At 35.6% G+C, this 24,832-nt stretch overlaps 2 protein-coding genes and 1 long non-coding RNA gene across 11 annotated transcripts; 1 reads left to right on the top strand and 2 right to left on the bottom strand.

The window, feature by feature from the left end:
- Positions 510–4,061, bottom strand: LOC109719898 (NAC domain-containing protein 21/22-like; the record flags this gene model as incomplete). Its single annotated transcript, XM_020246735.1, is given in 2 exon segments — positions 510–1,053; positions 3,775–4,061. Coding segments are annotated over 2 exon segments (719 nt in total), but the record flags the coding sequence as incomplete, so codon positions are not given.
- LOC109719899 lies at positions 8,342–13,939 on the bottom strand. 5 transcript variants are annotated; one of them, XR_002218823.1, is made up of 6 exons: positions 13,795–13,939; positions 10,425–10,519; positions 10,013–10,172; positions 9,717–9,913; positions 9,473–9,637; positions 8,342–9,192 (listed from the first exon to the last, which is right to left on the bottom strand). It is a non-coding gene; the product is annotated as an uncharacterized LOC109719899 (long non-coding RNA). The 5 variants fall into 5 exon arrangements; XR_002218822.1 differs by lacking the exon at positions 8,342–9,192 and adding an exon at positions 10,686–10,862 and having other exon boundaries at positions 9,325–9,637; positions 13,795–13,936; XR_002218821.1 differs by lacking the exon at positions 8,342–9,192 and having other exon boundaries at positions 9,325–9,637; positions 10,123–10,172.
- Positions 16,666–24,554, top strand: LOC109720261 (lysine-specific demethylase JMJ18-like). 5 transcript variants are annotated; one of them, XM_020247247.1, is made up of 12 exons: positions 16,666–16,896; positions 17,032–17,141; positions 18,155–18,467; positions 18,929–19,078; positions 19,178–19,711; positions 20,027–20,248; positions 20,697–20,858; positions 21,283–21,633; positions 22,175–23,069; positions 23,190–23,293; positions 23,410–23,607; positions 23,847–24,554. In XM_020247247.1, the coding sequence occupies exons 3-12, from the start codon at positions 18,171–18,173 to the stop codon at positions 24,189–24,191; spliced, it is 3,258 nt and encodes a 1,085-aa protein (XP_020102836.1). In that variant the 5' UTR covers positions 16,666–16,896; positions 17,032–17,141; positions 18,155–18,170; the 3' UTR covers positions 24,192–24,554. The 5 variants fall into 5 exon arrangements, with proteins under 5 accessions (XP_020102836.1, XP_020102839.1, XP_020102835.1 ...); XM_020247250.1 differs by lacking the exon at positions 17,032–17,141 and having other exon boundaries at positions 18,161–18,467; XM_020247246.1 differs by lacking the exon at positions 17,032–17,141 and having other exon boundaries at positions 16,667–16,896.

Below are 24,832 nucleotides of genomic sequence, written 5' to 3' on the forward strand. Positions count from 1 at the left end.
AAGGTGGGAAGTGGCCACGTGGGCAGTGGGCCGGTTGGATTTGGGTTGTGGTGAAATTTTCAGCAGACCCCCTCAGCTATTAGAGACTTTGAAATGGAGTCTTCAACTTTTTTTTGTCACACATACGCTGGCTTTTAAATATTTAGTTAAATTTGAATTATTTTTAAAAATTAAAATGGAAATTAGTTATTAAATACTGAAGGATTTCACAATTTTGTTATTTGAAAAGTGGATACAGCTGCTAAATTTTATGAAACAGGTGTTAAATCAAATGATATCTCGAATTGAATTGATTGAGAAAAGAAATCAGAAAAAGTTAATAAAGCAAAAAATCAAAAAAAAAGAAAAAAAAAAAAAACCTTTCAACTACATATTGCCCTAATCTTAAACATTTAAAAAAAAAAAAACTTTTTTATGTGACCAACTTTGGAAAAGAAAATGACTATAGATTTTGGAACACTTTTTTCTTTTTCTCCCTTCAATCAGGAACCAATCTACAATTCCATAAGTCAAACGCAATTCATGTATGTTTCCATAGACATGCATTTACAAATTTAATTTGATGGGTAGCTACAAATTATACATAGCAAACCTTTAATAATAAACCATTTTGCAATCTCGCTACATCGATGCCGAAAAGGTGTTGAACATATTGGTTAGTCCATGCTCAACCAAGTAGCTCTCTAAGTGTCCTTGAGCCAAATTTGAATTTGGATTAGAATTCGAATTCGAATTTGAATTTGAATTTGAAGCGCCCTGAAACCTAGTCAAATGGTTCATGGCACCCTTCATTGCATTCGTATCGCGAGATAAAATGTCCAAAATGCCTCCCATGTTCGCCCTCCTGGAGAGGAGAGGAGAGTTGGAGAAGCAGGGCACTTGCTCATGCCCCTCGAAGCTTGGCGCGGCCCGGTCGAAGGCGGTAAAGGTGTCGACAAGGGGCGGGAGCGGAGGCGGGTCCGAGCTCGAGTCTACGTTGTGCCAGGTTTGAGTCACTGGCATGGAGGTGAGTCCTCTTGATTTGTTGAGTACTCTACATAAGACCCAGTCTCCCTGTTTACAAAGATAATAATAATAATAATAATAATTAGAAATCCATTGAGTAATTAGCACATGGATTATTAAAATATTTCTAACTATATAAGATATTACATTTTATAGTCAAAAGGTTAGGTATTAGGAGACTAATTCAATGAGGTGGAGGAAGTAGCATATTCAAGTAAGTTGACAAAACTGTTATACCAATTCAAAATTCAGCTGCAATTTGAATTTAAAATTTATTTAGAGGACAAATTTAGATACTGAAATTTCCATATTTCGTACTGTGATGGATGAAGAAGATGTCGATATCGCGCGGTGTATGATGGATGGTGATGAGACGGAGAAAACAACAACAATAAAAGTAAATTAGAGATTTGAACATAGTATTTTGGTCGTATAAAATGATTGACTTTGTTTGTTTTTCGCAAATTTTGAAAGGAACCAAGCATGCGATATCTGAATTATTTAAAGAGTCGATATTCGACACGAAAACGACACTTTAATAGAGAAGAGTTCAACTTGAAAATAAAGAAATTGAACTAAAAATTCTCCTTGTACAAAGAATTTTTTTTTTAAAAAAAAAAATCACTTATGAAGTGTAGCTATACCATTTAGGCTTCTGATTCATACCAAAATTCACATGAGCTCGATTGGTTCCAAAACCGCATGCTTTTTAAGTACCTTAATTAGTTTAATTATGAGTAAGATTTTAGTACTTGGTTTAGCAATTATTTCTTTATCTTTCTTTTCTACGTAGTTGGTGGAGATAATTAAATGCTTGTGAATATTATGTAGATCTGATGAGCACAACTTTTGCATTTTTATTGCCTCATGATTGTGGTGACAAGAAACTATTGGTCGACGAATCTAAACAATTAATTAAGCAGGGGAGAAAAGTCCAAATTAACCTGCAGCTAGATGTATTTGAAATAATAAACACTAAAAATCTACTAGGACTAAACCATTTTTAAATTCAAACCAGCACCATGCATCAAACTAAAAGATATAAATATCGATATATCCCAAATAATAAGGCATTTTGGGTGCCGTGTGGGTGTTAATGGATTTGAGTCCCTGGCAGGGAAACTCTCTGGATAGGGTTGTAGGAGCCAAGTTCCTAATTCTCGAAATATACTATTAATTATACTAAGTTATTGGTGCTAGCTATTAAGTTTTCGGCTCTTAGATGAAAGGATATGAATGTGGTTAGAATGATAATAGTTTTCTAGGTTGAGTAGGTGGTTAGTTAAATAGTATGATCTAACAGATAAAAAAGGATCAAAGAGAAAAATTTAACTGTAGAAAATTTGATAGAACCAAGCGTTAGTATAGTAGCCAAATTATATATATATATATATATATATAGAGTAGGGCTACTGTGCTATTAAGAGCACAGCAGGCCGTGTGCTCCTAACTTTCTAACCACCCATCAAGTTTGATGGGTGGTTAGAATAAAAAGGGGAAGAGATGTTGGAGAGAAATTGTGTGTCTCAATTTTTCTTCTTCTTGAATTTCTCTTCAATATCTCTTTTCTCTTTTATTCTAACCACCCAACATGTTTCTTAAAAAAAAAATTTTTTTTTTTAGTGAATACTTCACATCGATATGGTAAATCCGAAGACTAAGTATGGTTTTAAGTGTACTCGAGCTAACCAAGGTTTTGGCGTACGAAAAATTCATGGAATTAATCAAATTAATACTCATTCTAAAATCATGAACCAAATCGTTAATAAAGAAATAGAAAGAAAAGATGCATCAACCACCTCTATTAATTTACGAACACTTATAATACATCTAGACTACTCGTGTTGAAAACGTAAAAATAACGGAGTACTAACACCACTGTTCTTTGATAACCAGCTGCTTAGATTTGTTAATTAATTCGTCCCCTCTTTTCAGGTTTAATTGGACGTCGATCTACATAAACTTTATTATTTGTGATTTTTAGATGATCCTGATTTGGTAAAAATTTAAGTTTGGTCGTGGTACGTAGTTTGATTTTCTATATTTATAGCTATATAGGGTTTATTATTCCGTAAAACCCACGGCACACCCACAATTACCTAAACTCAGGGACCGTCCCTTTGAGAGACCTATCCCAACATCCTCGGTTCAAGGATTAAGAGCTTTATATGATAATTAATATGATTCAATAACCACGATCGATAATTCAAAAGCCGAGAATCTACTTTCCTATACTTACACCAATCTTACTATTATCAAAAGATCCAACTCATCCACCAATCAATTTATCATACTAGATTGTCTATTTTTTCCTAGTTTCTCTTTTTAAATTGACATCTTTTAAACGTATCTTGGTTACTTTTGCAAGTATATATATATCTGTATATATATATATATATATATATATATATATCTCATCCCGATGACACGATAATTCTCGTGTCGTCCGGCACACGAGGATTGAAAGATTGGTGGGTAGTTCAAACTANTATATATATATATGAAAGTTTTCATTAGTTTATGCATGTTAATTAAAGCCACCAAATAAGTAGCCCATGAATTTTGTCCCACGCAATGCAATCAAATATGATATAGGAGCACGCATGCAAACAAAATGCCAAAACTGAATTAGGATTTTGGATATATATATATATATAAATATGGAGGAGATCGATCGATCGATCGATCGATCGATAGACATATATATATATATATATAGAGAGAGAGAGAGAGAGAGAGAGAGATGAAAACAAGTAGGTAGGTAGGTACCTTAACAAAAGGAAACTTTGGGGGATGATGATGATGAGGTGCTACTTCCATGCGGAACTCGTGCATGACCCAGTCAGTCTTCCTGCCCTTGGGGGCTCTTCCCTGATAGAAGACGAGCGTCTTACGCATCCCCACGACGACTCCCCGTCGGCTGACCGACCGGTCTTTCCCCGTCGCCTTCCAGTATCCCGACTGGGTCGCCCTGTTCGTCCGCTGGCCCGTCGCGTACTTTCGGTCCCGCAGGCTGAAGAAGTACCACTCCTTGCCGCCCCCCACGCATGCCACTTCTGCACCATGCATATATATGCACCATATATATATATATGCACAACAAAATTAAGGAAAAACAATTATTATTATATATAAGAGTTCATTAATTTGCATGGCTTGCATGGCATGCATGCATGCAGTTCGAGATCATAAATCTAAATATTCCATATCCTGTACTTTTGAGATTATTAATTAGTTACTCTAGAATCCTTAATTATTGAATATATTATACTAATTAATTTATAATTCGTTCTTTATTAGTTTAAGTTTTTGAAGAATAATTATACTTGTTTTACACAATTTAATATGGTACGAGAGTAGTAGCTTCTGAATTCGAATCTCACCACGCATGCATGCTTCTAGCCTGATTTAATCCCCTTCTATTTAATTTAAATTCATATATATCTTGAACCTATCAATCAAAATGTGTCAATTTTTTTTTTTTTTTTTTTTTGTTTGCCGTCTCTCTTATGTTTTTTCTGGAAGAAACTCCTCTTAAAGTAATTAGGAATAGGTTTAAGTGCCCCATAACAAAAACAAAGTCCTAATTAAACTTTGGAAAGAAAGGGAAAGAAATCAATTTCCTATTACAGCAATAATTAAGTATTTTCCCTCCCTCCTAATATCGAATTTTTCTGTAAGCCTTCCATAACACAAATTTCCATTTATAGGTAAAGGATGAGGATAATAGCCATTTTTAGGAGTGGAAGACAAACCGAGTTAGTAATAACATCATATTGGGGAGAACCCTATCACTGACTTTTNTATTAAGATCATTTAACTCCTTTATATATATATATATATATATGTATATATATATATATGTATATGTATATATATATATATGTATATTGAGCTCCTATGCTTTTAAAAGTATCAAGACATTGGTGCTTGTAGATTTTTAGCCATTGGATTAAGAGATATGCGGTTAGGATGATATGGACCCCATAGCTGGACTCTCTCTCTCTCTCTCTCTCTCTATATATATATATATAAACTAGACTATAATACTATTAATAGCACCAAGTCATTGTTTATATTAGGTTTTCGACCCTTGGATGAAGTGATGTGCGGTTAGAATGGTAGTGGTCCTCTAGTATTGAGTGGATGACTGGTTGAATAATATGATTTAACGAGTGAAAATAATCAAAAGGGTAGCACAAAGTGTTTGATGCTATATATTTTAAATTTAAATTATTGTTGGTGGTATGTGTTTATTTATTGCTTGATTTTTTAACTTTAATTTATTTCCAAATAAATTTTATATGTTTTTAATTTAGTTATACTGAAAATATTTTTCATATGTATTTCATAACATACAAATTTCTTTAAATTTGAACCCAATTTAAAATTTGAATTAATTTAAAATTTTAAATTAATAAATTTAGATTTAAATTTATGTATAAAATTCAAAATTTGAAGTTTATTCTAAATCCATAATTTGAATATTAATAGCTATTGCAGATATAGATCTATTTATCAATCAATCTATCTTTTAAATTATTTTCGTTGTAATATGTTGATAGTCCCAAAATTTAAAATTTTAAATTAATTTTAAATTTTGAATTGAAATATAGATTTACAGCAGATATTCTGACAAAAATTTGAATAACCATAAATTTTTTTTGTTTTAGAGATAAAAAAATTAAATAAATTTTGAATTAAAATATAGATTTACAGTAGATATCTTTCAGTTGGCAAAAAATTAGATAAGTATTTTTTTTTCTATTTTAGAGATAAATATAAATAAAAAGTCTTTTTATTACGTAATTTATTTTACATAAGGAAAGAAGAACCAAAAATTTTTTCTGCCAAAAAAAATGAGTTTGTCGACAAACCGAAATTTGAAATACGTACTTTTATATATAGTATATATATATAGAGAGAGAGAGAGAGAGTCCGGCTATAGTGCTTCTAAAAGCACCAAACACTTGGTGCTTGTAACTTTTCCACCGTTACATTTATCTCTTTAATTATTTTCATCTGTTAGTTTATATTATTCAACTAACTACCCACTCAACCCTAGGAGACCACTATTATTCTAACCGCACACCTCGTAATCCAAGAGCTACAAACCCACAAGCACTAATGACTATGTACTTTTAAAAGTATAGGAGCTCAATTATATATATATATAGAGAGAGAGAGAGAGAAAGAGAGAGAGTAAATTGGGCCGGAATACTATTAATAGTATTTGCCTCCTTTTGCTATCAAATTTTTAACTTTTGAATGAGAAATTATAGAATTAGGATGATATTAGTCTCTTAGGGTTGAATGGTTCTCACTAGGTTATAATATTTAAATCAATAATTAAAAATAATTAAAGGAATTGATCCAAAGGGTAAAAACTTGATAGTAAAAAAAGGCAAATATTATTAATAGTATTTTAGCCCAACTCTCTTTATATATATATATATATATATATATATAATTTTACATTATAAAATTAAAATTAGTTTGGAAATGGCATGGCATCATCATACGAGGACGAGGACATGGAGAGGTTGGTTGGGGCCAAACTCTTTGGCAAAGGGGAATATCTTTCAGTTATGGGAAGAGGGAGAAGAGTCCAAAAAGAGGACAAGACGTGTGGAGATCGTACTCATCATATGTAAGCCATAAAATTTTGGAAAGGAATTAGTTAGACCCATAATTTGGCCAAGAAAAGTATGAAACCCATATATGCATCAACAATATCTGAGAGCACTAATAACACAACTTAAAATATTGTAATTGAGATGCCGTTACGATTCTTTCGGAGACTGCTAATATATTGAGGAATATATTAATTATATATACAATAACCGACCGTCTTTAGTGCAAGTAGCAAAGGATTTGGTGGCTGGTACCCGAGGTCTCAAACTCGAATCCTAGTCGATTCACATTTCCAGCTAAGTTTATTTCTAAATGAAATAAAACGAAGCGGGTAGCATGCTACCTATCTCTCTCTCAAAAAAAAAAAAAAAAAATTATATATGCAATACAAATGTGCTTATAAGTGTACTCTTTGTGAAGCCGCCAATACAGCAACAATACTTCGACGCTGAATAAGAGATATCCGCATCATTACTCTCTATTTAATATTTGATTCTTTGATTTTGATTGTGTCTATATATTTGAAGTGCCCGGTTAGCTTGGTTGTCAATTTTAGAGAAGTACTGTTTGAGCAAACTGCATAAAAAATTCTATAGTTGTATCATGTGTTGAAGCTTCTAATTGAAGCTTTTGCTTTGGAGTCCATGATTAATTCATTGTCGTTACGAAAGCTTCGAAATTTCTGTTTGTCAAGTATCGAAATGCTGTTTCTGTGACCAGTGAGAAAAAAAGTTGTTCAAGAGAGCCAAGACTTATATTTCTATATCCCTAAACCAAGCCAAATCCATGTGACTCAAAGATATTAACAAACTAAACAAATTAACCTATCATGATCATTAACGTTTTAATAAACTACTTAACATTCAGCTGAAAGAGAGAGAAGAGATGAAGCCATGTACTTTTCTAATTTCCAACTAATTAAACATTAAAAAGCACGACGGACCACCAGCCCTCCCCCCCCCCCCCCCCCCAACAACAATCCTCTCAAATAATATCTATATATATATATATATTCTAGTATTTATATATTATATATATATATATTAGTAGTATGTATAATAGTAGTATTAAAAGAAAGATCCGCATGGTATTGAGTGAGTCAGAAAAAATTATAGTTTGCGAAGATAGGAAGGCCACTCCATCAGGTTCAATAGCAAGAGCCAACAACACGAGGAGTTAGATGCATGATCATGAGGTATTCTTTCTATAACATGATTCTTTTCTATCAATAGATCTTATATATTCATTACATCTTAAGTGTTGCCAGTAACTCTAATGATGAAGATGTATTAGCATCAAATAATAAGAGATCGTCCTCATAAAAATTTCTCGCATGATCACATCGCAGTGGCCCATGGAATACATATATGGTGCGTCTATTGATGATATTTCTTTTTATATGCATATGTACGTACCTACGGGATTAGTTCCCACGGCTGCAAATTGTTTGAGATCGACGTCAGATCATGATGGCGCGCAGAAGATTCTATCGAGAGCCGCCGTGCGAGAGTTATGCTGGAGAGGTTGTCGCAGCACGGTTTCCATGCGTCGCGGGGGTGGACCTGAACCTGGAGGCAACCTTGCCTCACCATGGCTTAAATAATAATATAATATACGAAATTTATTTACCACTCTAATTACTGAAATTAACATTCTAGGTAATATGATTTNATTTTAATTAGGAGCTAGGTGGTGATGAGAATCATCTCCCAAAGGAGGAGGTGGTTGTTTTGGAGTGTATTAATAGGTTGCACGAGTCAACTACTAAGTTTTGGGTGTGGGGAATTATCCGCTTAATTTTGTTGTCATGTGTGCCCAAAACATGTGTGCAATAGGGCTTGTCACTTACCACTAAATGATTAATTACATGGATAAATAGTCAAACAAAAAATGAAAAAGAATTACCTTACTAACTTATGAAGAATACTAACTTATGAAGAATACATTAAACTCGATCACCATTCATCAGAACTAACAAACTTCGGCTATGGCACTTGTAAAAGTACCAAATATTTGATGCTTATAAATTTTTTATCATTAGATCTATCATTTTGATCATTTTCACCCGTTAAACCATACTATTCAACCAATCACCCACTCAACCCTAGGGGGTCCCACATCATCGTAATTGTACATACCTTAATTCAATGATTAAAAATCTACCGGCACCAATAACTTGTACTTTTAAAAGCATAAGAGCTCAATTCTATATAATATATAAAGAAGAAATTCTAATTTTATTATTGCCTAATAAAAAGAGAGATTCAAGAGGAAGATGATACAAAAAGAGAGATATAATGCGTTTTTTTCATTAAAAAGAATGTAGAAACTACAAAGCAGAGCTGAGAACTCTCACTTCTATGAATTGTTGAGAGACAGAGAACTTAAATTTCTTTTTTAATTAGCGTAGGGCCCGTTAAGCCACTTTTAAGAGCGCTTGCTAATTTCTATATTATTTTACATCAGATCCATCGATTTGGCAGATAACATGATATGAGTCAAATCCTAAGCACCCGCCATTCCCTGACACTACGATTTCATCCTCGCCGTTCCCTGACACCATGATTTCATCCTCGCCGTCAATATCCAATGTACTAGATTATTTAGTGCTCGAATAGCATAGCCATCCAGCAAACAAAAAATCGCTCCATCTCAGCCGTTCATCTAGTTAGTGATCAGGTGGTATGGAGCCAAAAAGGCATACGCAATATTATTATAGTCATTAAATGTTGCAGTTCCTCTAATTAGCTAGGGGGTCATTTTCCTAGCGAGAGCTACGGACCTCACTAGTACATTTCTTTCTCTTTCCAGCTTTAAAAGATAGTGCTCTCACCTCATCTTATGCAGTTATGCCGCAACATCACACTGAAATGGACTGGTAATACGGGTGCAATCGCAGCTTCGGGGCGACGGACCCCCGCCTCTCTCGCCGCTCCACGTGGCCTCCGTGTAACATCAGCCCACCAATCACAACAATCACGGTCCGATCATAATTGACCTACAAGAAACTTACCAAATGAATACCAAAGCAAGTAATTTCACTGTTCCAAACAAAGCTCAGAAAATTAGAAACATACCGCCAGTTCAGAGGACGAGGAACAGTGTCGATATCGTCAGCTGCAGCACAAGCTGCTGATGTTGGGATGTCTCCTTATCCTGATAACAGGTAACAAAGCCATCTGAAGTGAGGACTTAAAACTTGAATTTTGTCCGCCGTGACTTCTTCCAAAGAATCTCTGCTACCATTGAGCCATTCGCCATCAGCTTTCCTTTCCTGCTGATAGATAAGTTCTTGTCATCATTTCAAGAAGCTAAAGAAGCCAATTGGAATGGCTTAAGGTGCATGAACTGGCCAATAGAATGCCCACTTAACTCCCATGAAAGGTAGGCAAGGAGCATTAGATCACTATATTAGAAACCCCAGGGCATTATTAAGGTGTACCACCGCATAGTTTTTTAGATATGTTCTTCTGCTAGGCTTACAGTGATTTTAAGTTAGGCAGCAATTGTCGTCTTCACCGAGTCCTTTCGACCTGAAAAATATGCATCTTTGTGAGGCTTGGAAAAACTAATTGGTCTAAAAAATTAAAAATCTGCAAAATAAGTGTCAAAGAATTAGTAAATATAGTCTTTTTGCATCTCTATACAAAAAATCATAAGCTACTCCCTACACCTTTATTTTACTGGAAATCAACTTATAGTAGCTCGTGAAATGCCAAGCACAAAAGTTAGGCCATTGATGCTGTTTTAGAAACTACATCTTATAGAAAACCTAGACAATCCACCTCATGTTTAAGGTAAACCTCGCAATTGCATGTTTCGGAAGGCTTTGGCCTCCTCAATAAGGTCATGGTCCTTCGAGTTCCCTGCTTTGAATTTTCTGCAAAAGTTTATAAAGAAAAGAAAAAAAAAATACCATGAGGAATCGGGTGATCTTTGTATTATCATTATTTTATTCAATTAAATATGAATGACACGAATGATAATATTCCTAGCATTAAACCAATCGTATTGTAATGTAGTTTCATCGACTGTTTCAAACTTACATATTCTTACTGTATTCAATATTCTTAAATCCACCAGCTGTTTAAAATACAAGTCATTGATATGGATTGTAGAGAGCCGATGCAGTTTGGTCAATATAAGTGGGTACAAACATTACTGTCTCTCTCAGTACAACCCATTGAAATATGCTTAATTTGGTATGACCCACCGGTAGGCCCCTGCTTCCATTTAAGAGTGATGCATAAGGTGGAATGAATTCAAGTCGCAATCAGAAAAGAATACTTCATAAGCCACTTGTTTAACATGAAAGCAGCTTCACTAGTTACAAGGTGGATCTTGTTTTGTCTTACACAGCACTATATATAAGAGCTAAGTAGGTAAAAGCAGCGGTAAAACTTAGCAAAACAAGGAATTATTCATAAATACATTTGGCAAATATGGAGTACATAAGTGTGAGAGATCAAAATGCAAACGGTAAACAAAGAAAAAGAAATATTCACAACAAAATTTTGGACCCTTAAGCTGTGGTTTCACAACAGATGTTGAACTGATTTTTGACCCCTAAGCTAAGCTTTCACAACGGATGTTGAAATTAATTTTGGACCCTTAAGCTGTGCTTCCACAGCAGATGTTGAAATTAGCTACCTTGCTGACTCTATGTCTATCGCAACAGACGTATTCCCCCCCCCCCNTTTATTATCCCGTGATCATCTCCTTGATGCTTGCAGTTTTCCTGTACACTCCTATTTCCACTTCTTTTCTTTTTCTACGTCCTGCTCACTTCTTTCTTATTTAATTTTATAATTGGGATTTATCGCTGACTGTTCATTCCAAAAAAAAAAAGTACAAGGTAATCAGCATCATGATTCTCAAATAGGAAATACATCAAGATTAAGAAAATTTACCAAACATTCAGGCAAATACAACTTCAAGAAAAAATAAACTAAGGAAATTCCGAGGATGGTGCCCCAAAATACACTTTTCTTATAAAACTTGTCTCTTGATCTCAGTTTTGCTGCAGTAATCTTTCACAGAAAAAGCTATTTTTGTATACCAAACAAAAAGCTAAATGCTATGCTTTTTCTTGGTACAACTACAACATACATGTGTTAAAATAAGAGTTAATTATTACCGATCAGATAGTGATCAAAGTTCCTAGACTATCAGCAGTAAATGTTCAGAAAAGCTTAAATCCCACAGCTACTGTTAGAGAACCATCACAGAGAAAAATAAAACAAACAAGATCAACCAAATCGTAAGCCAAAAGCCTGAAGATAATAACTGACAGAAGAAATCCTCAAATCAAGTTGCCAAGCTATAATGAAAGTGATGGAGAAAAGCCGTTGGTTTTGCAATTAATAGCATCTGAGGCAGCGGATTGTCAGCATTTTCACAAAGTCAGTTGAATTTTTTAAGTTTTCAGCATTTTCACAGGCCAGTGGGTTTTCTATAATCAAATGACTAACGAGAGGAGAATATTTATTCACCACTACGAGTCAAACATGAGCAGTAATAAGCAATCACAAGTTGCCTAATATTTATGCGAAACGGTGCTGTCTCTCTCTTCCAAAATTGTGAAAGAGAAAGAACCAACATTACGTATCCAACATATATGTTAGGGCCACCTAAGGGCTCATGTGAGTCCAAAATCCCTAACAGTCAGCATGATGTGTTAATTACTGTGTACTAAGTTGTACTCTTTAATACTTTTAAATTCAAGGAAGTTGGCCTTCACAATGATAAGTAAGTTTACTGTGTATTTCAATAATTAGAGCTGGTTAAGGTCTGAGCTGATTTAGCAGATACAACTAAAATCAACTGATGTGATCTAACGTTCTTAGATAATAATGTCAAACACGGAAAGAGGAAAAACAACTACTTGAAGAAATTGATACCGGTATATAAAAGGCCCAAGAATTATGATCTTTGTCATCCATGAGCTAATACTTCCCTCGAATCCAATAAATTAAACATACAATACTAGAAACACAGTAAGTTGACAAAATAAGCATAAGATTTTCTCCTCGATTACATATTTTTTTATATGTTCAAGTTGCTTGTGTAACAATTTAATGAGTATTTAATTCTATGATTCTATCAATAAGAAACTAATCAACAAATGTAGGTAGAGCACTATACACAAGTAGATCGGTTTTCTTACTTTATTTATAAACATGGTCAGAAGATACTGAGAAATAGAAGCAAAATATTTGAACAATTAGCATCTTTTTTTCCACAAGTGAAACAGAAGAAGTCTCATTTTTTTGCTAACAGTATAAAATGATTAAGGGCGCATTTGGAAAAGGAAAATGGATAAATAAATCAAACACCAGCATCTTTTATGCGCTTTTGTGCTCGAAGAAGTCGAATCCATTTACTTTGACTCAAAATTTAATTATAAGCTATTCAATAGGTGATGGAATTTGGGTTTAAATTAATATCAACACACACATTCATGAGACTCTATCGTGCTTCATTTGCACAAGTCTCCTCCCTACTCTAATTTTTCTAAAAAAAAATAGAGAGAGAAAAACAAGTGCACGTGTTCATAGATGAGAACTGAATCACCCATCATCTTTATCATCACTCTAATAAAATATAGTTCTTCTAATCTCATTCTTAGCTTCTGTTTGATTCTAACCAAAAATTTTGTCATAATTATACCAAACATTGAAAAAGTGTAACATATGTATACAGTATAGAACCAAATTGGCATACAATTGAATGAAGTGTCACACATAGTCATAATGCTGATTGAAGTACTCTAAAATGTTAAGCATAAATTGTCTTTTTTAAGAAAAATGGAGGGGTTTTGATATATTTAAGCATGCGAAGATGCTTAATTCACAGTTCCGATAATGAAACAATAACAAGTAGCAACACGTATTGTTTGATGAGACTCAAATTGAGGACCAAATTGAGATTTATAACTATCAAATTGAGCAATCAAAAGTATTCGTGCAATTCGTAGCTCAAGTAAAAAGATTAGAGCTGGGCGAATCTAAGATCATTTCTATATTTTATAAACTCCCAATTACATTTCAGAAGAAAAAAAAAATACTCCCAATCCGATCAAATCAACCACAAGTGGCAAAATTGAAAGCTTTTTTCTCGAAAATGTGCGTGCAAATAAATCGGGTTCAACATTACCTCGGATTCGAGATAGGAATCGCGATCGCAGCGACTTCGAAGTTGAGATTTTTAGGGTTCTGGAGAGGGCGACGGAGGTGGCGAAGGCGCGCACAGAGAAAGAGAGAGAGCGCGAGAAGGGCCCAAGGGGGGCTCGAGAGAGAGGTTGCAGTGCACCACGTAAACAGTACGCCAACCAATGAGAGCTTGCCACATCATGATTATAACTAGATTTTGTTTGCTGTTTATTATTTTTATTTTTATTAAAAAAAAAACATACAACCGTTTTATTCACAAAGAAAATAAACTAGATTACAACAAAAATAAAACAATGGGACCTCCACAAATAATAAAATAAAATAAAACAAAAATCAAGACCTTCGGTTAATTTTCTACGAATATTTTACATCTCGTGTATCTAGCAACAACCATCTTAAGTTAATTATTTGATTTTAGAATATTTTTTTATTTCGATCCAACAACAAAGTCCACAGCAATACTTGTTAATTCCTTTTTTGTTGGTATCCCATTATTATCTCCAAATACTTTAATTTATACTTATTTCCGGAATATCTACTTTTTGTTTATTTCCGAACCAAACGATACCCTAAGAGACCAGCGATTGACTGACGAGTACTAATAAAGCTTGCATTGTTTTTTTTTTGTTTTTTTTGTTTTTTTTTTCCGCTGTTTATCTCAGGTGATTTGAAGTGGATTTTATTTTCCAAGATAAAAAATGTTTTTTTTTTTGTGTTTCCTTCCAAATCTCTATCATTGAACTGTCATTGTTACATAAGCACGAGGACGATGTCCTTACGCACGCAGATTTCAATATCAAAATGAAAAAAAATGTGAATTCTAATTAATTATACGAAACTCACAGCCTCGTCTTACTACAACCTGCACGGAAGGAGGAGTCGGCATTGACAGCTGATGTTTTCGCAGACTTCGTGTCTCTCGCCAAACGCCGAACCTCGAAAGAGAGAGGTAGCGTTTGTCGGAATCGTCCAGTTCAAAATCGTCCAGTTCAAACTTCAAACCTCCGCTACTTCCCCCACTTTCAAACTCTTTCAACGACTCCGCGCAAATTTTTCCATCAACGTGCCACGTCATCGGCGCAAACGGTTCGACCCGTTCCCGGTGCGACTCGCCGATCCCCGTTTTGGCACCCACGGTTTCGGGCCCGCCAAAACGTGGGGCGGCTAATAATAGTAGCCCGAAACTTCTCTCCCACACGCAACCATTTGATTTGATTTTTGATTTGATTTGTGATTTGATTGGATCGCAAGAGGCGCGAGTGGAGGCGCGGCACGAATCTCAAGGCAAAACGTGTCGGCAGATCAGGTCGCGACTTCACGTTGCGCGGCGCCGCGAGCAACGGAACGGCCGCGTGGGCGGTTAATTTTGGGCTGTTGTAGTGGCTCTGCGGCCCGTAGAGAAACATGGGCCTTTGTTAGGGCCGATTGGGCTTTTACACGGGTTTAGTTGCAATATTCTCTTTTTTTTTTTATTTTCAAAAAAAAATATCAGAAATATCACACGCATTTCTGGTTATTCAATATTTCTAAAAATTTTGTTTACATGGTGAACTATGAGAAGCTATGAGTTGATCACTTAATTTAGGTGTTTTATGCATAATTCATGCTTACAGAATTGCTTATTTATACTTTTGAGCTTTGTTATGTTAAAAACAACGAAAGATGGAACGATTAGATAAAATTTTCGCACTTTTATGTGTTCGCTGCATTTTCATACCTTCTTAATCAAAAAGTGATCCCAAATTCAGAACTTTCATTCTCGTTGATAATCAAAATACAAAACTTGTGATTTTAAGTAAAAGTACTGTTTACGAAATGCATGAGTTGTAAATGGGATTTTCGCAATTAATTATAGTTCCAGAAACAAAAGACGCGGCATTTTTGTTTATATGTTTGACTAGTATTTCTGAATGTGAAAAAAGTTATTTCAAAACTATGAAAAAGGTTTTACGTTGTCCACAATAGTCAAGCTAAACGACCATGACCTCTTCAAGATACCTTTATTAAAGTTCCAAGCAATTTTGCTTGTTGACATGTCCTTATCCTTTACTGGTAGTGGCATGAAGCAGCAGAATATTTTTCTAAACGTTTTGCTGAAACTTCAAATCAGATGTTAAAAGAAAATGCGTTTCCAAATACTACTTAAACAGGGCCAAACAAAAGGAGTAAGTTGAGAGATTCGAACCCGAGCTCGGTTCGTCCTAGACCTATACTTTTTGGAGGAATAATTTTCGAATTTAGATTCAATCGAAAGCTTTTTTAAAAAAAAATCTAAATACAAAGCTAGAAACGTATTTGGGTCGAATCGAAGAACCAGATCCCAGCGTGAGACACAAATAAAATAGTTCAATAACATTCATAAAATAACTTGAAATATTTTGCTCCAGGTCTCTTATTTATATGGTGAGTTAGGTTTAACCAACTCCACCTAAGCATCCACCAGGGTCCGCAAAACCAACGTGAACAAACCCAACCCAACCCAACCCAAACCCAAACCCAAATCCAAACCCAAACCCGAACCTAACTGGTCCAAAAGCGGGTTCAGTTGTACCCCACAAGAATCGTGACGGTACGCGCACACAAAGTCACAAACCCTAGCCGACGACGCAGTTGTAAATTCGTGCAAAGTTCGAGGGCAATTACGTAAATTCACCCCCTAAAATGTACTGAACGTAGCAAGGCATCTCGCCCTTTCCTTTGATGGTTGGATTCGGATTTCAGTTAAAGCGTGCAGGGTGTTTTGTTGACCCCATCCTCCTCCTCTTCTAATTCCCACAAACAAATTTAACCCCAAAAAATCAACAACAAAAAAAAAAACCCCAAAAAATTAATAGATAAATTGGAGAAGAAATTTGAAAAGACAAAAAAAATAATCCTAATCTGCTTAGGAAAGAGGTTTTTTTTTTTTAAAAAAAAGAAGAAAAAGGAAATTTTGTTTTTTTATCTTTTATTTTGGGGGAATCGGGGGTTGTGTTCTTTAAGGTATCCACTTTTTGGTTGGCTCTGTTTGCTGTTACATTCCATCAAGGGTTAATGCCTCTTTTGCACACCATATGAATGCTCAGGGCTCTGAATCCATGAAAAGGTGAGATGGGTATCCCTCCATTTCCCCTAATTCGATCCCCCAATGCTCAAAATTTGATTTTGATAATGCCCCATGTGCTATTTCCTTGCAGGTTAATCTTAGAACATTTGCTTGTTTTGTGATGTTGTGGTGTAGGATTTGTGATTTGCGAACCTTTTGTGAGCATCTGATTTTGGGTCGGAATTGGGTGGTTGTGTTGATTGGTGTGATTTATTCGTCTTCAATTGGATCTCCGAATTAGCCCGGTATTGTGGATTGCATGTTAGATGGGTCCTTAATTAATTAGCCTTTGTAGATCTCTAAAGGGTTAGATTTGCCTTTGGTCTTTCCCAATTCAGGTGATGGGATTATCCTATCCTGCTTTTACATAGATCGGTGCTCTGAATAAATTACCTTTAATTCGGCGTAATTTGATGTGCTTAGATGTTTTGGGATTTGTTCGTATCTGTGTAATTGTATGAATTGAGTCCTTCAAAACCAGCTCTGATAAATGCTACTTCTCCCCTCTATCTGTTCTCTGTAATATTTTGACCGATTGATAGAGTAATGTAATTTTTACTGCAGTATTGGCTTTCGAGTATTTCTTCCCCCTGTTTGCTCGGCAGATCACATGTTTTTGGTTTTTTTAAAAATTTATTTATTATTTTTTGAAGTAACACGATATATAAGTATGCTTCTCTTCTTTTAATTGATACCTAATAGGCGTCATAACTTTTTATTGTGTCGCATAGGATTATCTTGCGATTCATGAAGATATTCCGTGAGTAGATAGTTGGTCCTAGAAAACACTTTGGTTACTTTCGTTAGTTTATCTAAGCAAACCACCACAGATGTCTCTTAGAAGGCAAATCAGATTAAAATGAAACAACATGCCTTTTAATTAATCTGCAATTAGAAGTTCAATGAACTCGGCACTCGCTATTTTAACATACCATATATGCTTTTCATATAGAAATATTATGCTTGCTGTATGTGTACTGATCACAGCTTATCTTCCAGAAACCTGAGGATAGGGAGTCTTTGCGCGTTATGATATAGGCGCCACTTTTGTACCCCTTTTTGTTTTTTTGTTTCTTTTTTTCCCTGATCTTTTCTCCCACCTGTTGTGTGGCTTATGTAAACTATATGAGTTTCAGTCTTATGTTATCTCTGGAATTTGAATTGTCTATTTGGACCTCATTTTCCTTCTATTTCCATTGCACATAACCTCCTCATGTGTAACTGAGTTAGTTCTTTTCATTTTATGTGATAATAACAGCTACAGATAAAACACAATGGGCACCCAATGTGCTCCGCAGAGCATGGGACTACCAAGTCAAGAAACGATTCCTCAAGAAATGGAAGTTGACTTCAGCAAGGAGGTCGACTACAGAGAAGATCCAGAGAGCGCAAAATTAGATTCTGGCTCTTGTCCAGAAGCTACCGTGAATCCATCAACACAAACAACTGGTGAATCTGGTGGTTGCAGTGAAGTGAAAGTTAAACGATCATCGAGGCGGAAGGCGGACATATATTATGGTATATTCGACCTAAGCTCGGACGAGGATTTAGATAGCGAGAAGCCCTCCAAGGTTTGTTATGTATCCACCATGCCGCTATTTTTTTCTCCTCTCCATATTTACACGCTTCATAATCTCATCTTACCAACTGTGACATTCATAGATACATATTCTCCTATAACTATGTGGTTACATATATACCACTGTAGTCTGAATTTTCATGTGTCCTTGGAAATCTCTGTTTCATAGGCAGATGCTGTTGTGCTCACTGATATGCTCCTGTATAAAAATACTTTATGATAGAAAACCAACTTTTTGTGAGAGGAGTATATGACAGTACTTGATTTTTACATGGTCTCTATGTAAATAGATTATTTTTGCGTGAATATGTATATGTAAAATCTGCTAAATAAAATATCATTGTACAAATGATGTTGTGTTCCAATTCGTTTTTTAATCCGACTTACATGTGATAGGTATTATTTTGATCTTCATTCCTTTATTTACTAGTCAAATTATATGTTTTTTGACAGGATCGTTCCTCAAGAAATTCCAAGCAGAGTAATGATGCAATCACAAGCCCAAGGAAGGCTAAGCGTGAAAAGTCATCATCAAAATGGAGACTAGATGAAGCACGTAGACCTTTGATTGATGAAGCTCCTGTTTTCTATCCAACTGAGGAGGTGAGCGGAAGTATTTTTCATATCTTATATTAAGCAGCGGAAGTATTTTTCATATCTTATATTAAGCATTGTGTAAGATGAATTATTTCTTGTTCGTAGGAGTTCAAAGATACACTTGGATATATTGCCACCTTACGTTCAAAAGCAGAAAAGTACGGAATATGCCGCATTATTCCTCCGAGTTCTTGGAAACCACCATGCCCTCTAAAGGAAAAATGCTTTTGGGGATGTGCTGCGTTTACCACTCGAGTCCAACAGGTTGATAAGCTTCAAAACAGAGAGCCGATGACAAAAAGATCCAAAAATCGTTGTCAAAGGAGGAAAAAGAGAAGAAAGCGGTTGAGGTTTGGGATGACTCGCAGGCGTAATAGTTCCAATGCTTCTGAAAATAACGACTGTGCCACCTCAGATACCGAGGAGAAGTTTGGGTTTCAATCTGGGTCAGATTTTACACTGGAGAGCTTTGAAAAATATGCTGCTGAGTTCAAAGAGAAGTATTTTGGAATAAATGCCACTAGTCAAAATTCAGTTCGTGATGACAAGGAGATTCCTCAAGAGCCGTGGCAACCCTCGGTGGAGGAGATTGAAGGAGAATATTGGCGGATTGTTGAAGAACCCACCGAAGAAATCGAGGTACTAAGCTTTGTGCTAACCATTGGTAGATGCACTTCAGATATTTATATGTAGTCTTACAAGGTTAACAATTTATTTATTCAAACAAAAAAAAAATCTACTTCGGTATATATTCTTGTAATTGCAAAATCCTCCTTTGTAAGAAATTTTTCCTCATGCCCATTAATTAAATTGCTCATTGAGGTAAGGGTATTGATAGGAAACTTTAAATCCAAAGGGTATGTATGAACATTCAGATTTACAGGGGCATACATGTAAAAGCACATTAGTTATTTAAGAGCATACTAATACCTCCAGGTGGTTAATTGGTCACAGGTACATTATGGTGCTGATTTGGATACCGGAATGTTTGGTAGCGGGTTTCAGAAAGCATCACCGTCAAATAAGAGCGAATCAGATCCATATGTTGTGTCAGGTTGGAACTTGAATAACCTGCCACGACTTCCCGGATCTGTTCTTTCATTTGAAAAAGAGGATATATCAGGTGTGTTAGTACCTTGGCTCTACGTAGGAATGTGCTTTTCATCTTTTTGTTGGGTAAGTATCGACATGAATATTTTGTTCTTTTCCTCCAATTACATTTGCTATCTTAAACTAGAAGCATATGGATGCAACTTTAGTGCTTGCTTTTCGCATCTTATATTTGTTCCCCCCAGGTACTATATACTACATTGTCGAGCCGTTGAAGCCATTTGGGGATGTTTTTTTTTTTTTTTTTTTGTAATTGATATTTATGGGCTTTGTTTGACCTGGACTAATTATGACGCACCTCTGAACTTGTCTGTAAATTTTGAGATTTAATTGTCCTTTAACTCAGAAGAAACTGATTGTAAATAATTCATCATAAATTTCAAGTGAACATGTAAACTTTGATCTGCTTGATAGGTTTAGTTTGAAAAAAGAATTTTGTTTGGTGTCAAAAATATCATATCGTACTTATCTAGGTGATTATCTTATTCTCTTGTGATCTTTTGTGTGGCAATAGCATGTGGAAGACCATCACCTTTACTCTCTGAACTACATGCACTTTGGTGATTCGAAAGTGTGGTATGGAGTTCCTGGTAATGATGCTGTGAAATTGGAAGAAGCAATGAGAAAGCATTTGCCAGAGTTGTTTGAAGAACAGCCTGACCTTTTGCATGAACTGGCAAGTTTTAACGATCCGCATTCTTTACCTTGCTTTCCATCTATTTACATGCTTTTTGAAGTTTCCTTTTTTTCATCAAGTTTTGACTCTCTTTTTTTTAAGTTCCTTTTTTTTGCACAAGTTTTTATTTTTTAAATGTGAGATATTGTGGGGATAGTACTTTTAAATAATTAGTTCTTGTTTGATGCTCTAGAAACTCTATTTATTCACATCCATGCCTCCCTATATGTGCAAAAATTTCTTTTGCGTACATAACCCAGCAGGGGCCGCGCCCACAAATAAGCAAGATGTTTGAAGGTGTGCATTCCAGTCCAACTTTGGAGTGCTTTGCTTGCAATTTTGCATTTCTGCAGGGGTGCATAACTGCATATGCAAAAAACCCTTTGTCGTAATTCTCATTTTTTTCTAAATCTGTATGGAGCAGGTCACCCAGTTATCTCCCTCAGTCCTAAAATCCGAAGGAGTTCCGGTTTATCGTGCCATCCAGAATCCAGGGGAATTTATTCTTACATTTCCCCGTGCTTACCACTCTGGGTTTAATTGTGGCTTCAATTGTGCTGAGGCAGTAAATGTGGCACCTGTCGATTGGTTGCCTCATGGGCAGTGTGCCGTTGAGCTCTATAGAGAGCAACATCGAAAGACATCATTGTCCCATGATAAGTTACTACTTGGTGTTGTAAGAGAAGCCGTTAAAGAGCACTTACAGCCCTCTTCTCTGCATAATAGATGGCGAAGTGCTTGTGGAAAGAATGGAGTACTTACTGAAGCCTTTAAGGTATCCCTTTTCATATGAAGTTTTTTTTTTTTTCATATATACCCCTCAATATTTATAATCCATAAGCTTAATATTGGCGCGTGTGGCCCTAGAAGTAGCCCATATTTGTGTTTTCCCCTTCTGTTCAACTTTCTGTTTCAGACTGTTAGAAACTTAATGGAAATTTGTGAGCTGATATCCAGTTGCACCAATACTCTTTAAATGTTGACTACAGTTATGTTCTATTTCTATTTTTTTTAAGGGGTGTTGATGCAAAACTAGGGTAGTTTTGTTATTCATCATTTGGAAGGTTACTTTGGATTTCTCTGGTTAGATGTACACCTGTTCATCTCATACTTACAAAGTGGGATATAAGCAATTTCATTATCTTTTTGTGAGCATAGGTGTGAAAAACATCTTTAGATGGGTACAAAAGCCAACTATGTATTTTGAAGGGTATAATGTGAAAAAAAAGCCTTTTCTAAGTAAATGATTAGTTCTTGAAGATAATTGCTGTTTGCTTATTAGCTATCTCTTTTTTTTTTCCCCTCTGTTTCTTTAGACAAGAGTACAGATGGAGCAGAAAGCAAGGGAGGGTCTGAGTTGTCTTTCCCGGTTCAAAAAGATGGACAAGGATTATGATTCATCAAGTGAGAGAGAGTGTTTTTCATGCTTTTATGATCTGCACCTTTCCGCTGCTGGTTGTGAATGCTCGCCAAGCCGATTCGCTTGCTTAAACCATGCAAGTCTTTTGTGTTCTTGCGAACCAACAAAAAGATTCATGTTCTTTCGGCACGATATCGATGAATTGAATTCTATTGTGGCAGCTCTTGAAGGTGATTTAAGCACGTTGAAATTGCGGGGAAGTACATTGAAATTAGATGATTTCCAACACCGAGAAGTTGGTAAATGTGAAGAGCGCAATGGCCGTTTTCCTGATCTTAATATGGAAACTCCGGAATGCTCCAGTCAACAAAAGAAAAATATATCTTTAGCTAAAGAAGAGCAAGGATGCAGTCCCGGTGTTCCAAAACCGGCTTGTTCTTCAAATTCCATGGTTATGGGTGTAAATGATCGTAACGTGGATAAGTCATTTATGGAGTATGAGCAACTAGGGATAAGTAATTATCTGATTAGGTCTAGTTCTGAGTGTGGGTCATCGATGTCTTTAAATCATTCTTCGGAGTTGGCTTCTCCTTGTAGATTTCCTATCAGGAACTCTAATGAAGCTTCGTGTTCTAGAGATTCTGAACGCCCTCGTAAATCTAGCTCGAAGCTGTTTGGAGTTGACCTTCAACGCAATGGTCAACTCAGTCAACCTGTGAAGGCTCCTTCAAATCAACTCAAGGAGATTAGTAGAATATGTGAGATTCCGAAGTATTTCGTCGAGCCTCTTGAGTTTGGAACTGCGATGTACAGAAAGAATTGGTACAGCAAACAAGCTATCTTTCCAAAAGGTAAGTTAGCGTGAGTCAATTTCAAACTTGTGCCGCAACAATCTATAGATGCTCTACTTTTCAAATTACCACTAAGGTTTGAGTAACACGAGGTTGATATCAAATTTAATGGAAGTGCAGGATTTAAAAGTCGTGTGCTGTTCTTCAGCGTGCTTAATCCAGCGGAGACATGCAGTTACATTTCGGAAGTGCTTGATGCTGGACTGCTGGGGCCCTTATTTAAGGTGTGGAGTTTGGAATGTGAAGTTTTTCATTATTTTTTTTTCTGAAGTACTTATAGGTTTATTATCTGTTCTAGTTTAATTGCACGATGTTTACCGTCACTTTTATTGTACACCAGGTGACAGTAGAGGAGCATCCAGAGGTTTCCTTCACTCATTCTTCTGCTTTGCAATGCTGGGAACTAGTAAGGGAGAGACTGAATGAAGCGATAATTAAGCACCGTAGCTTAGGAAATACAAATCTTCCGCCACTGCAAACCCCGGATTCTGTAAATGGGCTTGAAATGTTCGGATTCTTATCACCACTTATTGTTCAGGTGTGTTTACTTTTCTCCTTGAAGAGATTGAATTTGTATTTTCAAAGAAACTTGGATTTTGAGTTTAAATACCGTTTAATTTGAAGAAATAGAAGTGTTTGCAATGCACGCCTATTGGATATTAAATACAACCCATATATTAATGCTCGAATTACCTATTTGATTATTAGAATTGGTATTCTGGCACACTTTATTTATATATATCTACAAATATCAAACTAATGGCTTGAATTCAACAGGTTGTCGAGGCGCTCGATCCTTATCATCAATGCACTGAATACTGGATGTCAAAGTCGATCACATCATCTGCGCCTAAAAGTACAGATAGAAAAGAACTCTCCCCAGGAAACACGCAGAAATTATTCGGAGTTCATTTAACTAAAACGGAGCAGAATAATTTAGACGTTAACACCAATTCATCGGTCGAAGAGGTCCAAAACATACTTGGTGGACTTTTCAAGAAAGCAAACCGCGAGGAGTTAAAAATGATGCACAAAATATTCTGCGGCGGTTCCGGGAGCAGCAGTTGGAGAGTGGCGTTTGCTACACTGCTCGAAGAGATCAAGAAGGATGTAGATAAATAAAGACGATAGGAGAAGAAAAAAGAAAATCAAAATAGTTCCGTTTTCTTTTTTCTTTTTTCTTTTTTTTCTTTCCTTCAGATTCCTCAGAGCCGCAATTGCCATTGAAGCTCGAATTCTTTCTTTCCCGAAGCTAACACCATTGACATCTGCAAGTATAGGATTGAGATTTTCATTTCATTTTTCCATAGTCAAGTTCCTTATTGACAATTGTTGATTGCTGAATTATGTTAGCATTGTGTTAGATTGAGTTCTTAGAGAAATTTGTATTCGCGTCGAATGTGGTAAACTGGAAATTGTATGGAGCTTATGTACAAAAATAGCCTTGAGTTTCAGATCAAGAAAAAAAGTTTTGATCTTCGTTCTTGTTGTTCAAGTGCGAATTAATTCATTTTTTACTGCCTAAAATAGTTTTACTGATGGAATCTATGACAGGGAAGTCCTAAATTATTTGTTGGGTTTTATTTGAAATTGTTTGCATGGGCTCTATGTGTGTGATGTTTTGCGTGATGTTTTGTCGTTCCTCAGCTGGATTGGACAAGAATAAGATAAGAGAGCGATGCTTATGAGGTTGAAGTTTTCGAAGCTTTGTTTGAGTCATGAAATTATTGAAAATTGTATGAGTCCCAACTGGATTACTTATT

The sequence above is a fragment of the Ananas comosus genome, linkage group 14, assembly GCF_001540865.1.
Source record: "Ananas comosus cultivar F153 linkage group 14, ASM154086v1, whole genome shotgun sequence".
NCBI lineage: Eukaryota > Viridiplantae > Streptophyta > Magnoliopsida > Poales > Bromeliaceae > Ananas > Ananas comosus.

What these genes read in the sequence shown, in the direction of transcription:
- LOC109720261 (XM_020247247.1), top strand. Translation starts at nt 18,171, where the DNA reads ATGGGCACCCAATGTGCTCCGCAGAGCATGGGACTACCAAGTCAAGAA. An exon ending in ATAGCGAGAAGCCCTCCAAG is followed by an intron (nt 18,468 to 18,928) that starts GTTTGTTATGTA and finishes GTTTTTTGACAG; the next exon opens with GATCGTTCCTCAAGAAATTC. An exon ending in AACCCACCGAAGAAATCGAG is followed by an intron (nt 19,712 to 20,026) that starts GTACTAAGCTTT and finishes AATTGGTCACAG; the next exon opens with GTACATTATGGTGCTGATTT.